At 47.2% G+C, this 12,601-nt stretch overlaps 1 protein-coding gene across 2 annotated transcripts in view; it reads left to right on the plus strand.

Moving 5' to 3' along the window:
• VAV1 (vav guanine nucleotide exchange factor 1) overlaps window positions 1-12,601 on the plus strand; it is an 89,140-nt gene that overhangs the window by 56,335 nt on the left and 20,204 nt on the right. For both annotated transcript variants that reach the window (XM_037824269.1, XM_037824270.1), the window contains exons 7-21: window positions 1,486-1,554; window positions 1,733-1,836; window positions 2,332-2,431; window positions 3,281-3,376; window positions 3,594-3,662; window positions 3,944-4,030; window positions 4,139-4,224; window positions 4,632-4,764; window positions 5,620-5,729; window positions 6,060-6,161; window positions 6,377-6,477; window positions 6,560-6,582; window positions 6,752-6,797; window positions 8,891-9,027; window positions 9,337-9,402. In XM_037824269.1, the coding sequence (XP_037680197.1) occupies window positions 1,486-1,554; window positions 1,733-1,836; window positions 2,332-2,431; window positions 3,281-3,376; window positions 3,594-3,662; window positions 3,944-4,030; window positions 4,139-4,224; window positions 4,632-4,764; window positions 5,620-5,729; window positions 6,060-6,161; window positions 6,377-6,477; window positions 6,560-6,582; window positions 6,752-6,797; window positions 8,891-9,027; window positions 9,337-9,402 (1,329 nt within the window). The remainder of the gene's footprint in view (window positions 1-1,485; window positions 1,555-1,732; window positions 1,837-2,331; window positions 2,432-3,280; window positions 3,377-3,593; window positions 3,663-3,943; window positions 4,031-4,138; window positions 4,225-4,631; window positions 4,765-5,619; window positions 5,730-6,059; window positions 6,162-6,376; window positions 6,478-6,559; window positions 6,583-6,751; window positions 6,798-8,890; window positions 9,028-9,336; window positions 9,403-12,601) is intronic.

Below are 12,601 nucleotides of genomic sequence, written 5' to 3' on the forward strand. Positions count from 1 at the left end.
AATGGATTTTAGCATATTCACGTGGTTGTGCAAGCATCAGCATAATCAATTTTAGAACACTTTCCTAAACCCCCAATGAAACCTTGTACCCATTATCAGCTGCTCCTCTAAACGTGAAGTGTCACTGGTAGAGCTTACTACCACTAACATTGAATGACTCCACGGTTGCCCGCCACCATACCACACATTTGAAGAACCCGCATTCGTCAAAGTCTAGTCCAAGAAAGGAAGGAATCAAACCCCCCAAAATTGGTTTCAAGCCATCTTCATACCCAGTATGTCTTTCTTCATGAACGAGGCATTAATAAAACAATTATATAACTTTGTCGAAGTTAAATTATAGGCTAAAACCCTTTACCCCTCTATGGCTTACCCCCTACAGCTAGGATTCCAAGACGCCACATCACCAATCATAGAAAAATTACTTCACTTTCATGACCACACACTGATGATCATGTTTTTAATTAGCACCTTGGTGCTACATATCATCTCACTAATACTATCAACCAAACTTACCCACACTAGCACCATAGATGCCCAAGAAGTAGAGACTGTGTGAAAAATTCTCCCAGCCGTTATCCTGATATTAATCGCCCTGCCCTCACTATGAATCCTGTATATAATGGATGAAATCAACAACCCACTACTCACCGTCAAAACTATAGGCCATCAATGATACTGAAGCTATGAATATACAGACTACGAAGACCTTAACTTCGACTCATACATGATCCCCACTTCCGACCTAAAGCCTGGAGAACTCCGACTATTAGAAGTGAACAACCGAGTTGTTTTACCCATAGAAATATCAATTCGAATATTGATTTCGTCAGAGGATGTACTTCACTCATGAACTGTCCCCTCACTAGGACTCAAAACCGACGCCATCCCAGGACGACTGAATCAAGCCACCCTTACATCTTCACGTCCCGGCCTCTACTATGGCCAATGCTCAGAAATTCCCCCCCCCCCCCACTCTATCTCCTGGCAACCACTAATCTTCTTTCTCTCTTTACGGATTTACCTATTCTGGACATTTCATATAACTGCAACCATCCAATATGTGACTATCACTGTCTAGTTTCTTTAATTTAGCATAATGTTTTCTAGGTTCATCCATGATGTAGCACAAATCGGAACTTCATTCCTTTTGATGGCTGAATGATATTTCAAAGATAGACCTACCATATATATTTTTTCATCAGTTGATGGACATTTGGATTGTTTCTACTTTCTGGCTATTATGAATAATGCTGCTGTGAATATTCATGTACAAGTTTTTGTGTGAACTTTCTCCATCTCTCTTTATCTCTCTTTCTCTGTCTTTGTTTCTTTGTTTCTGCCATTCTCTTTCTCTCTCCATATGTGTCTCTCTCTATTTCTTTCTGTTTTTGTTCATCTCTTTCTGCCTCTGGCCTCCTTGGTCCTGTCTGTTGGTGGCTGGGTTGGAGGGAAGGCTCTTATCCTTCTCTCCTCTACCCATAGCACTTTCTGAAGCCCTTGCAGCGGTTCCTCAAACCCCAAGATGTTGAAATTATCTTCATCAACATAGAGGTGAGCCAGCCGACCCCCAGCTCTCCTGGGCCTCAGTCCCTGCCTTGGTCCAGGGGGGATGATCTGCCAGCCCTTCCCGGCCCTGGAGTGTGAGGGCTGAGAGTTGAGTAACACAGACACAGGGTGGATGGATGACCTCAGGCTTCCAGCCCCAGCCCTCACCCCTCCCTCCCAATAGGACCTGCTTCGAGTGCACACTTACTTCCTGAAGGAGATGAAGGACGCCCTGGTCAACCCCAATGCCCCCACCCTCTATCAGGTCTTCATCAAGTACAAGGAGAGGTGAGACCCAGCTGGCCAGACTGGGGCCCTGGGAGTCACACTGCTTTTTGCTGTGTGCTTGTGGACAAGCCCGTATCTTCTTCAATTCCTAGCTCTTGTGAGCTGTGTGGCACAGGAAGTCACTTAACCTCTTTGTGCTCTGCTTCCTGATCTGTAAAAATCAGTATGGTGCAGGAATGTGCTTCCTAGGATTGTGGAGAGAATGAAATTAAGGGATGCATTCAGTGCTTAGCACAGGAACTGGTATACAGTAGGTGCTCAATAAGTATTTATTAAATAAACAAACATTGAGCAGAGATGATCTACCAGGCATTGTGCTAAGCCTTTTGTGCAAATCTCGTTTACTGCTACAATAACCACATGTGGGAGGTGCTGTTGTTATACCCATTTTACAGATCACCCAATTGAGAAGTGGCGGGGGGCAGGGCTGACTCCCAGATTTCTCTGAACTTGGGGGGAGTCATCATCACTGGGTGGCTTGCTCTCATTTCACAGGTTCCTTGTCTACGGTCGCTACTGCAGCCAGGTGGAGTCTGCCAGCAAGCACCTGGACCGCGTGGCCACAGCCCGGGAGGACGTGCAGATGAAGCTCGAGGTGGGAGCTGGGTCACAGGGCAGCCTCTCTACTCCTTTCCAGCCACTGGTGGCAGCAGGAAGGAGGCTGAGCTGGGGTCAGCCTTGCTTTCTGCTGCAGCACTACCAGGGATCTGCTGAAGGTTTGGGGAGTGGGGTACTGACCGAGCAGCCAAGTGGGGAAATGGAATAGGACTGAGATCAGCCAGAAGCACTGAGCCCTGACCCTGGCTGTGCTTTGACTCTGGGCTGAGTTCTCGACCCCAAGCTGAGATCCCGACCATGAAGGGAGCCCTGACTCTATAAACTGAAACCAACCCTGGATGGAGCCCCAACCAGGGCTATGTCCCAACTCTGGACTGAGCTCCAACCCAGCTGAAGCCCAATTCTGGGATGAGCCCCAACTCCAGTCAAACCCTAACCCCATCTGAGCTCCAATTCTGGGATCAGCTACACCTTCAGGCTGAGCCCTGCCTGTTCTCAGCCAAGCCCTCATTCTGGGCTGAACCCCAACCTCAGCTGAACCCCAACTCTGGGCTGAGCCCTGACCCATGTAAAAACACCACCTTGAAATGGGCATCCTCCCTCCACCCATAATCCAAGCAAGACAGAACATCGGCCTCTCTGGTCTCTGCAGTGAGGAACCTCTAGACTTGTCTCTTTCTCCAGACAGTCTTGTTTGGGGGCCTTCCAGCTCCCATCTTAAACTGCACCTCACCCCATGCTTCCTTCCTTCCTTATTACCTCCAGGGAGACATGAAGCTCAGGGCTTTAGTTTCAGGGTGGTGTGCTTTCTCTAGTCCATCTGCGCCTTTCCCCAACTACTGGTTCAGAGTGGGCACCAGCCTCACCCCATTCTCCGACCCTCCAGGAATGTTCTCAGCGAGCCAACAATGGGAGGTTCACCTTGAGGGACTTGCTGATGGTGCCCATGCAGCGCGTGCTCAAGTACCACCTCCTCCTCCAGGTGCGGGAGTGGGGGAGGCATGGGCGTGGCCCCTCTGGTGCCCAGTGTCTACGGGATGAGGGCAGGGCTGGCTTCTGGGGGCTAGGGCTCCAGAAACCCCTGGGATGGGTCATTCGGGCTATGCCCTAGCCTCCGGGGAGATCAGGATGAAAAAGGAGATGCCAGTGGACCAGGAGGGGCCAGGCCCGGTGAAGTCTGGCTCTCTGGGTCCATGCAGGAGCTGGTGAAACACACGCAGGACGCGATAGATAAGGAGAACCTGCGGCTGGCCCTGGATGCTATGAGGGTGAGTAGGGGGCTGGGGTGACACAGGGAAGCCATCACTTTGAAGTGGTGGAGTGACCCTTGCTCACACTCACACTCACGGGCAACCACCCCTTCCCACCACGCGGCAACAAGTCCATCGCCCCTGGGGACACTCACACGCGGTACAAGGACATACTGTGGATGCTCTCTCACTAAGTCTCCTGCCGGGCCCTAATGGGGACTGACCCTCTGTTCCGGGCCAAGAAGGGGATTGGGCCGGAGGAGGTGGGGGGCCCACACGCAGCTCTGCCCACCCCCCAGGACCTGGCGCAGTGCGTGAACGAGGTGAAGCGGGACAACGAGACGCTGCGGCAGATCACCAACTTCCAGCTGTCTATTGAAAACCTGGTGAGGGGGTGGAGCCGGGCGGGTCAGGGGTGCGGACGCGGTGGGGAGGGTGTCTGGACCCCCTCCCCCCTTGGTGGCCCGTTGCTAGATCCCCTGCCTGTTGTGCAGGACCAGTCTCTGGCCCACTTCGGCCGGCCCAAGATCGACGGCGAACTCAAGATCACCACGGTGGAGCGGCGCTCCAAGATGGACAGGTGGGCTAAGCCAACCTGGAACTGAGGTGCAGCCTGGGTGGGGCCCGGTTCCTAGACAGCCAGGTGGGCGGGGCCAATATGATTTGGAGTGGAGCCAGGTTCCTGGATAGATGGGTGGGCAGGGCCAACAGGTTTTGGGACAGAGCTAGATTCCTGGACAGACAGGTGGACAGAACCATCTGAACCAGGAGTGGCGCCTAGAAGGATAGGCAGGGAGGCTCAGGATGGGCGTGTGGGTGGGGTCAAGATGGTCAGGTGGGTGGAGCCAAGTTGACCTTGGAAGAGGAGAGGGTCAGGAGTCCTAGATGGGCAGCCGGCTGGGGCCAGGAAGGTGGCCGGACCAGGCAGGGAGCTGATGGGGACAGATGGGAGGAGCCGGAGGGGAGCACCTGACCATCCTCTCCCAGGTATGCCTTCCTGCTGGACAAAGCTCTGCTCATCTGTAAGCGTCGGGGGGAATCCTACGACCTCAAAGAGATCGTGAACCTACAGAACTTCCAGGTTCGGGATGACTCCTCCGGAGAGCGAGACAGCAAGAAGGTGAGACCTCGCAGCCAGAACTGGGGCCCCCAGTCCGGGCGCAGCTTGGGGCTCTCAGCTAGGCCTTTGGAATGCTGGTGTGTGTGTGTGTGAGTTTGTGTGCAATTGCAAGAGTACGAAGAAGTATGCATCAATCTACCTACTGTATCTTGCGTACTCTTCTGAGCAGTAAGAATAGAACAGAAAACTAACAGACATCGTCTCCACTCACATGGAGCTTACATTCTTGTTGGAAATAAGAAAAAGGTGGTGATGTGGTCTGAAAAGAAATAAAATAGGGTAGTGGGACTGACCAGGGCAGGGCGGGAGGGCTGTGCTGGTGACATTTGAGCTGAGACCCCTCTCCCCTCACTTCCTCCCACCCTTTCTCTTGACTAACCCCTCCTCTCCCTCTAGACCTCCTCCTCCCCCAGGGTACTGCTCCTCTGTTTCTCAGACCTCTGCCCCTCCATGCCTCCCCTATCACAGTGCTAATTGCTCTCTTGTCATTGCTTGATAGTCAATGGATGCTTCTTTAATAAACAGACAAATGAAAGACATGACATGTCTGGCATGCATTTCTGCAAAGGTGTGTGTGAGAGAGACTCAGATGTGTGTGTGTGTGTGTGTGTGTGTGTGTGTGTGTGTGTGTATGATTTTGGGATTGTAGGTGCATCCTGGGATTTTCTGGGCAGTCTTTTTCAAGGGTACCCATGGAGGGCTCCCCTAGAGGCAATGGTCTTCTGTGGGTCCCACCCTCTGTGGGGTAGGTGCTGTTGACCTGGCTCTTTTCCTCTTACAAGTGTAGGAGTCAGTGGGGTGGGGTCGCACCTTCTGTGGGTGGGTGTCTTCAGTCTGACCCTTGCTTCTCTGCAGTGGACCCATATGTTCCTCCTGATTGAGGACCAAGGTTCCCAGGGCTATGAGCTGTTCTTCAAGACACGGGAGCTGAAGAAGAAGTGGATGGAGCAGTTTGAGATGGCTATGTGAGACCCCCACCCCTCCATCTTTCTACCCTCAGAGGACCCTGTTGCATGGGTGCAGGACCTGGGAGGTGGTTCTGTGCACTGGTCCCAGCTCTGCCCTGACATTCTGTGGGAACCACTTCAAGCCTCAGTTTCCCCATCTGGGAAATGGGAGAAGCAGGCTCAAGGCTGTCTGCATCCTCAGAACTCCAAGACTTCTGCTCTTTTCTGTGCATGGAAAACCACGGAGGTGTGAGGCGGGCACCTGGAAGACCCCAAGAAGAGGCTATTTCCTCTGTGCAAGCTGCAGCCAACAGCCTTATCCTCTTTTCTTTGATCTCCCCTGTCCAGCTCCAATATCTACCCTGAGAATGCCGCTGCTAACGGGCACGACTTCCAGATGTTCTCCTTTGAGGAGACCACTTCCTGCAAGGCTTGCCAGATGCTGCTGAGGTGGGGGGTTAGGAGGAAAATATGGGGCAATGCCGCAGCAGATGACCCACTTAAGCTGGAGGTGGGGGAGGGTCCCTACTTTGGTCTTCAGCTTCTGCATCTCTGTCTTGCTCTGAAACAAGGGGTGTTGTAATGTGGGGGATTTTTTCGGCAATGTGGTTGGCTGGGTCAGTTAAAAATCACTGGCTCCCCTTTATCTCTTATCTCTACCCCAGAGGCACCTTCTATCAAGGCTACCGCTGCCATCGGTGCAGGGCTCCTGCACACAAAGAGTGTCTGGGGAGGGTCCTTCCGTGCGGTCGACACGGGCAAGGAGGTACCTGTGGGAGAAAGCGTGGGAGATGGGCTTGGATCTCTGTGGGAATTTCCTATCCTAACTATTCTCTTTCACCCCTTAGATTTTGCAGGAACTATGAAGAAGGTAAGACTTTATGCTGCTTTCTGGGCATGGAGAACCATGTGGGTGATGAGGGTAGGACTTGGGAGCTCACCGGTGTGCATGGTCCTTTGTGATGGTTGCTGTTAGGGGCTGAGGGACACCCAAGCTGGGCATGCATGGCCATGCCTGCTTTCTTGGTCTCTCCCTCCAGGATAAGCCACATCGCAGGGGTCAGGACAGAAAGAAGAATGAACTGGGTAAGTTAGCAGAGAAAACTGTGTGGAGCTGGAGGAAAACTTGTCTCTGCCCCACTGATGCTGACCCAGGGACAGATCTCCATAACCATATAATGCCCATATAATGTCCTGCTGATAAAGCTGCGATCCTTGTATTCCAGTCCCAGAAGCTCGAAGGAACGTAAACATAACTAATTCAGATTCTTTGTTTGCTTTGCTCAAATGCTGCCAAGCGGATGCACAGAGCATAACAATACTTGTTAACATTCTCTTTCTTTTCCATCTACTTTCTTATTCACTGCTTCTTTTTTTTCTCTTTCTGATAAACTCCTTGTGTAGGTTTAACTACCTAGGTTTACCTCTGAGAGTCCTCCTCAAACCACATGCCCCCCCCACCCCCAGTTGATTCTGCATCACAAAATCCTACAGAAGATGGAGTTTCAGTAAGGTTTACCCCACCTGGAGAAAAGGAGAGTAGAAGACACAGGTTTGACCAAGCCAGCATTCTCTGTAGCCACGTGGTAGAGGGACAAGGCTGGAGTCATTTTTATGCCAGTGATTTTTGTGGAATCACAACAGTGTTGGGCAACTTTTATTTGGCACCTAATCTATGCATGATTTGGGGCAAAAGATGGCTAGAACAGTTGTACTTCTTGCCCTCTCAGAGATCCCAGACCAGTAGGAAGAGACAGACTGGCTAAGTCATTACATTTGTGGCAGGAGAAGTAGAGGGCATTTCCAAGTATAAAACTGGGGTATCTGATGAGTTGGAGAGTTCAGGGAAGTCTTCCCAGAGGAGGTGACAATTCAGTGGAGACTTGAGGGATGTGTAGGAGTTAGCCAGGTGAGGAGGAAGGCAGGGGTGTTCAAAACAGAGGGAATGGCATGCTTAAAGAGAAGGAAGCAGGATGGCAAGGCGTAATGAAAGAACTGAGAGCAGTTTGGAGTAGTTGGGAGAAATAAAGTCTTTGCATACAGTCACACAGAGTCAGTTGAAAGACTCAGATTGTATACATAGTTGTGTGTGTATATGTATTATATGTATGTATGTATTTGACAATAGTAAAAAACTAGAAACAACCCAAATGTCCTCGATAATGGGAGGAAATATATTTGTGTGTGTATACACACTTGTATATAATTATATGTTATATGTGTATACATACATATATCTGTATGCTACTTTTTATTGAGATAGAAAATATATACAGTAAGAGATGTATACAGTGAATAAATCTTAAGTGTATGTCTCAAGGCATTTTTATCCATGCAACCAATACTCAGATCAAGATATAGAATATTTTTGTCACTCTAGAACTGCACTGTCCAATATAAATTAAAAAGAAAGTTAATTAAAATTTAATAACTGTGAAAATCCTTTTACTTAGTCACACAAGCCACATTTCACGTGTTCAATTGCCACCTGTGTGGCAAGTGGTCGCCATATTGGATAACACAGTTGATTATTGAACATTTTCATCATTGAAGAAAGTTTTATTGGGCTGCACTGTTCCAGAAGCACTTGCCAGTCAGTACTCAGCTACCTGCAAGAGGGAGGAAGTTTTTGACCTCTATCACTTTAGATTAGTTTTACCTGCCCTTGAATTTCTTATAATTGAAACCATACAGTATGTGCTCGTTTTGCATCTGGCTTCTTTGATTCCACATAATGCTGGTGACATTTATGATATGGTTGCTTGTAGCAATAGCTTGTTCTTTTTTGTTGCTGTATAGCATTCACTTGTATGACTAAATAACAATTTGTTTATTCATTCTTCTATTGAGGGCATTAGGCTTACTTCCAGTTTTTGGCTATTGCAAATAAAGCTGCTATGAACATTTTTATCCATGACTTTTGGTGGACATATGTTTTAATTTTTCTTGGGTATGTACTGGGGTGGAATTGCTGGGTCACAGGGTATACACATATTTAGCTTTAGTAGATGCTGCCAGTTTTCCAGAGTGCTTTCCCACCAGCAATGTATGAGGATTCCAGTTGCTCTACATTCTCACCACCACTTGACATTATCATTATTTTTAAATTTACTTGTGGCGAGACTTGGGTTTGAGGGTCCTTGGCTACCACAGTCAACCACCACCCTCTCTGCCCCCAGGCTTGCCCAAGATGGAGGTCTTTCAGGAATACTATGGACTTCCTCCACCCCCTGGAGCCTTTGGACCTTTCCTACGGCTCAACCCTGGAGACATCGTGGAGCTCACCAAAGCTGAGGCTGAACAGAACTGGTGGGAGGTACAGGCAGGGTCCTGAGAATGATGGGGCAGGTCCAAGTGTGGGACCCAGGGAGCAGGTGGCTTGGGGAGTGGGATCACAGTCCCACTGGGCTCTGGCAAGGGGGACCACTTGGGAGGTGACAGTTGGGGGTGAGTAATGTGGGCAAGGATTTCTGTGCCATCTTCCAGGAAGACAAAAGTACCTCTTTGGACCATCCAAGCCAGAGAGAGACAGATGGACAGGCCGACTGGCCACCAGGTAGAGAGATGGGCACACACACATGCGATGCCTGAAACCTCTCTCTGTTTTTCTCTTTTGGGTTTTTAGGGCAGGAATACAGCTACCAATGAAGTTGGCTGGTTTCCCTGTAACCGAGTCAAGCCCTATGTCCATGTGAGTGCCTCATGACTGGTGGAAGCAAGAGAAAGGGGGTCCAGAGAGAGTGTTGTGAGGGTTGACAACCCTGGAGATGGGGAGGAAGCTGCTCATCACAGCTGATCATTTCCTCTCTTAAGGCTCTGCCCATCCTGAGGCTGACTGAGCCTATAGTGAGGGCCTCGATGGGGATGATGTCATGGTCATTGATTTTACCTGCTGCTTTTTCCCTAATACAGGAGTGTGGTAGGGGAAGGAGCAGGGGTCCAGAAGGCACAGAGTCAAAACCAGTGAAGACACCATGCCTTCCCCTTCCTCCTTACCCAGTTCCTGATGCAATACATGTCCATCTCCCAGCCCCAGCCTCTACCATTCATAAACTTCCCTCTGGTCAACTTACTCCCTCACTCTTTACAATGACTTCAACTTTTTCCTGCTCTTCCCAAACCTCAGACATCCCTCTTCCTTCTTCCTTTGCAGCAATTGCCCCACTGCCAACTAACTTCACCCCTTAAATAGGAGTCTGCAGAGAGGAGCGCTCCAGTTTTTGTTGTAATTCTGTTTTTATGTAATTTCAGACTCTTGGAAAAGTTGTAAGAATAATACAAAGAACTCCTATATATCCTTTACCCAGTTCTGCCAATTGTTAGAATATCATCCCATTTACTCTCTCTCTCTCTATATATATATATCTATATATTATTTATTTTCTGAAACATTTAAAAGTAACTTCACAGACATGTTTTCCCTTTACCCTTAAACACTTCACCTTTAAATACTTCAGTGTGCATTTTCTAAGAACAAGTTTGCTCTTTTACATAACCCTTGCATGATTATAACACATGAAATTCACCATTGATATCATACTATTATTTAAGTCACAGTCCACTTTTAAATTTTGTCAATTTTCCAAAAAAAAAACAACAAAACTGTTTTTAGAGATTTTTCTTGTCCTGTTGTCTTCCAGGTTTCTCCATTTTAAAGTTGCATTATGACTTTCCAACTCTGTTTTCCTTCTACATTTATTAGTTGGTGTTTTACTTTAAGAGAGAGGTCCCTTCTACCCTCTTCATTTATTTGTATCAGGAAGAACTCATAGTGTCTTACTTTAAAATGGTTCCAGATCTCAGCAGGATGGATCCTTCAGGCTGGATTCCCTGTCCTTTGAAATCTTTCCATCGTTCTTTGGGAACTTCCGTACTTTCTGGCACAATATCAGGTTTATCTTGTAGGTTCCCTGCCCCAGTCTCGGGATTAACCATTTCTCCAAGAAGCTTTAGTCTTTTTAGTGGGGCATGGTATTCAGAAGCCAAGATCTGGTTGTCCCACCAATTTCTGCCTCCAAATATGGCTCCCTCCTTAAATCGACACCCATCCTATCCCCTTCTTTCCCATTACAACAAAGGATCTGAGAAAAAATAGAAAAAGCTGCAATTATCCCCTCCTTCTGAGGCCCCCATCCTTCTGGTACCACCCATCTCCCAAGATACTAATTTCTTATAGGTCCTTCTAGGGTTTCTTTACGCAAATACAAGTAGATAACAACGTAGATTCTCATTTCACCCGTGGTATACTCAAAAGGTTTGAAATACACTATTGTATTGTGCAGTTTGATTTTTTTTTTGCACTCAATACATCTTGAGATCTTTCCAAATCACTGTACACAGAATGTCCTCATTCTTCTTTAATAGCTGCATTCGTTTTGTTCTTAAACTTTAAATTTTGAAGTAATTTCAAAATTACAGGGAAGTTGCAAAATTAATACAAAATCCATACAGAGAATTCCAATGTACCCTGTCCCACTGCTGATACCTAGATCCACCAATTTTAACATTTTGTCACATATGCTATGTCATTCTGTTCCTCCATCTGTCTCTCCATCTATCCATATCTATCATCTATCTATCTATCTATCCATCCATCCATCTATTCATCCATTCATCCATCCATCCATCCACCCAACCTATCATCTGTCATCACCATATCATCATCATCATCATCGTCATTCTCTCTCAATTTTGTAAATGTTTGAGAGTAGGTTTTATACAATATGCTCCTTGAACACACAATATTTCCATGTATATTTCCTAAGAACAAGGATATTCACTTATGTAACTGCCTTAAGTTCAAGAATTCTGCATTCTTTTTTAATAGTGCATCGTGTGGCTGTACCTTAGTTGACTTAACCGGCCCGCTATTGATGGACATTGGACTGGTTCCCAAAGTTTGTGATTTCTTAAACAATACTGCAATGAATAACAATTTCCATATGTCAGTACTTGTAGGATAAATGTCTCAGGAACATGAATTCTGGGTCAAGGGGTAAATGCATTTTTAATATTGAGCAATATTTCCCAATGACTATCCATTAGGATTTTACCAATTTACTCTTTCATTGGCAATGTGAGAACCTTCCTGCTCTCCCACAACCTAACTAACAGCACATGAGATAAAACCTTTGGATTTTTGCCAACCTGATAGAAGACAAATATCCTTGACTTTTAAGTATGCTTATCCTGTTATTAAAAACAACCAAATCTGAGACCTTACCCTCTTTCAGCTTCTTCACTTTCTTTTCTCTTTTCCAGCCAACTTCTCTGGTTGCTGCTTTCTTTCTCCATTTCTTCTCCATTCACTCACTCTCAACCCACTCCCATCTGATGTGTGCCCCCAGTGTTTCACCAGAACATTTCTTATTAAGGTCACCAGACCCAAAAGGACATTTGAACTTTTGGCACTGTTGTCCACTTCCATATTCCAACTTCTGGGATGTAGTGCTTTTCTGGTTTTGCTTCTGTTCCTGGCTGATTCTCTGTCTCCTTTTGTCTTAGTTTGCCAGGCTGCTATGACAAATACCACACAATGGATTGGCTAAACAGGAATTTATTAGCTCATGGCTCTGAGGTTAGAAGTCCAAAATCAAGATATTGGCAAAACTTGCTTTCCCTGGAGTCTATAGGGTTCTGGATTCACTGCCAGCAATCTCTGGGGTTTCTTGGCTTGCATCTCTGCCTCCCATCACATGGTAATCTCTTCTCCTTTTGTCTGCTCTTCCAGTTTCTGCTGACTTCTGACTTCTCCCCGTGACCTCCAACTTCTGGTTTCCTGTTTTTCCTCTTTAAAAGGCTTCCAGTAATATGATTAAGATCCACCCTCATACAGCTGGGTCACGTCTTAACTAAAAAGAACATCTTCAAGGGATCTCATTTACAATGGG

This window comes from Choloepus didactylus (assembly GCF_015220235.1).
Source record: "Choloepus didactylus isolate mChoDid1 chromosome 25 unlocalized genomic scaffold, mChoDid1.pri SUPER_25_unloc1, whole genome shotgun sequence".
NCBI classification, from domain to species: domain Eukaryota; kingdom Metazoa; phylum Chordata; class Mammalia; order Pilosa; family Megalonychidae; genus Choloepus; species Choloepus didactylus.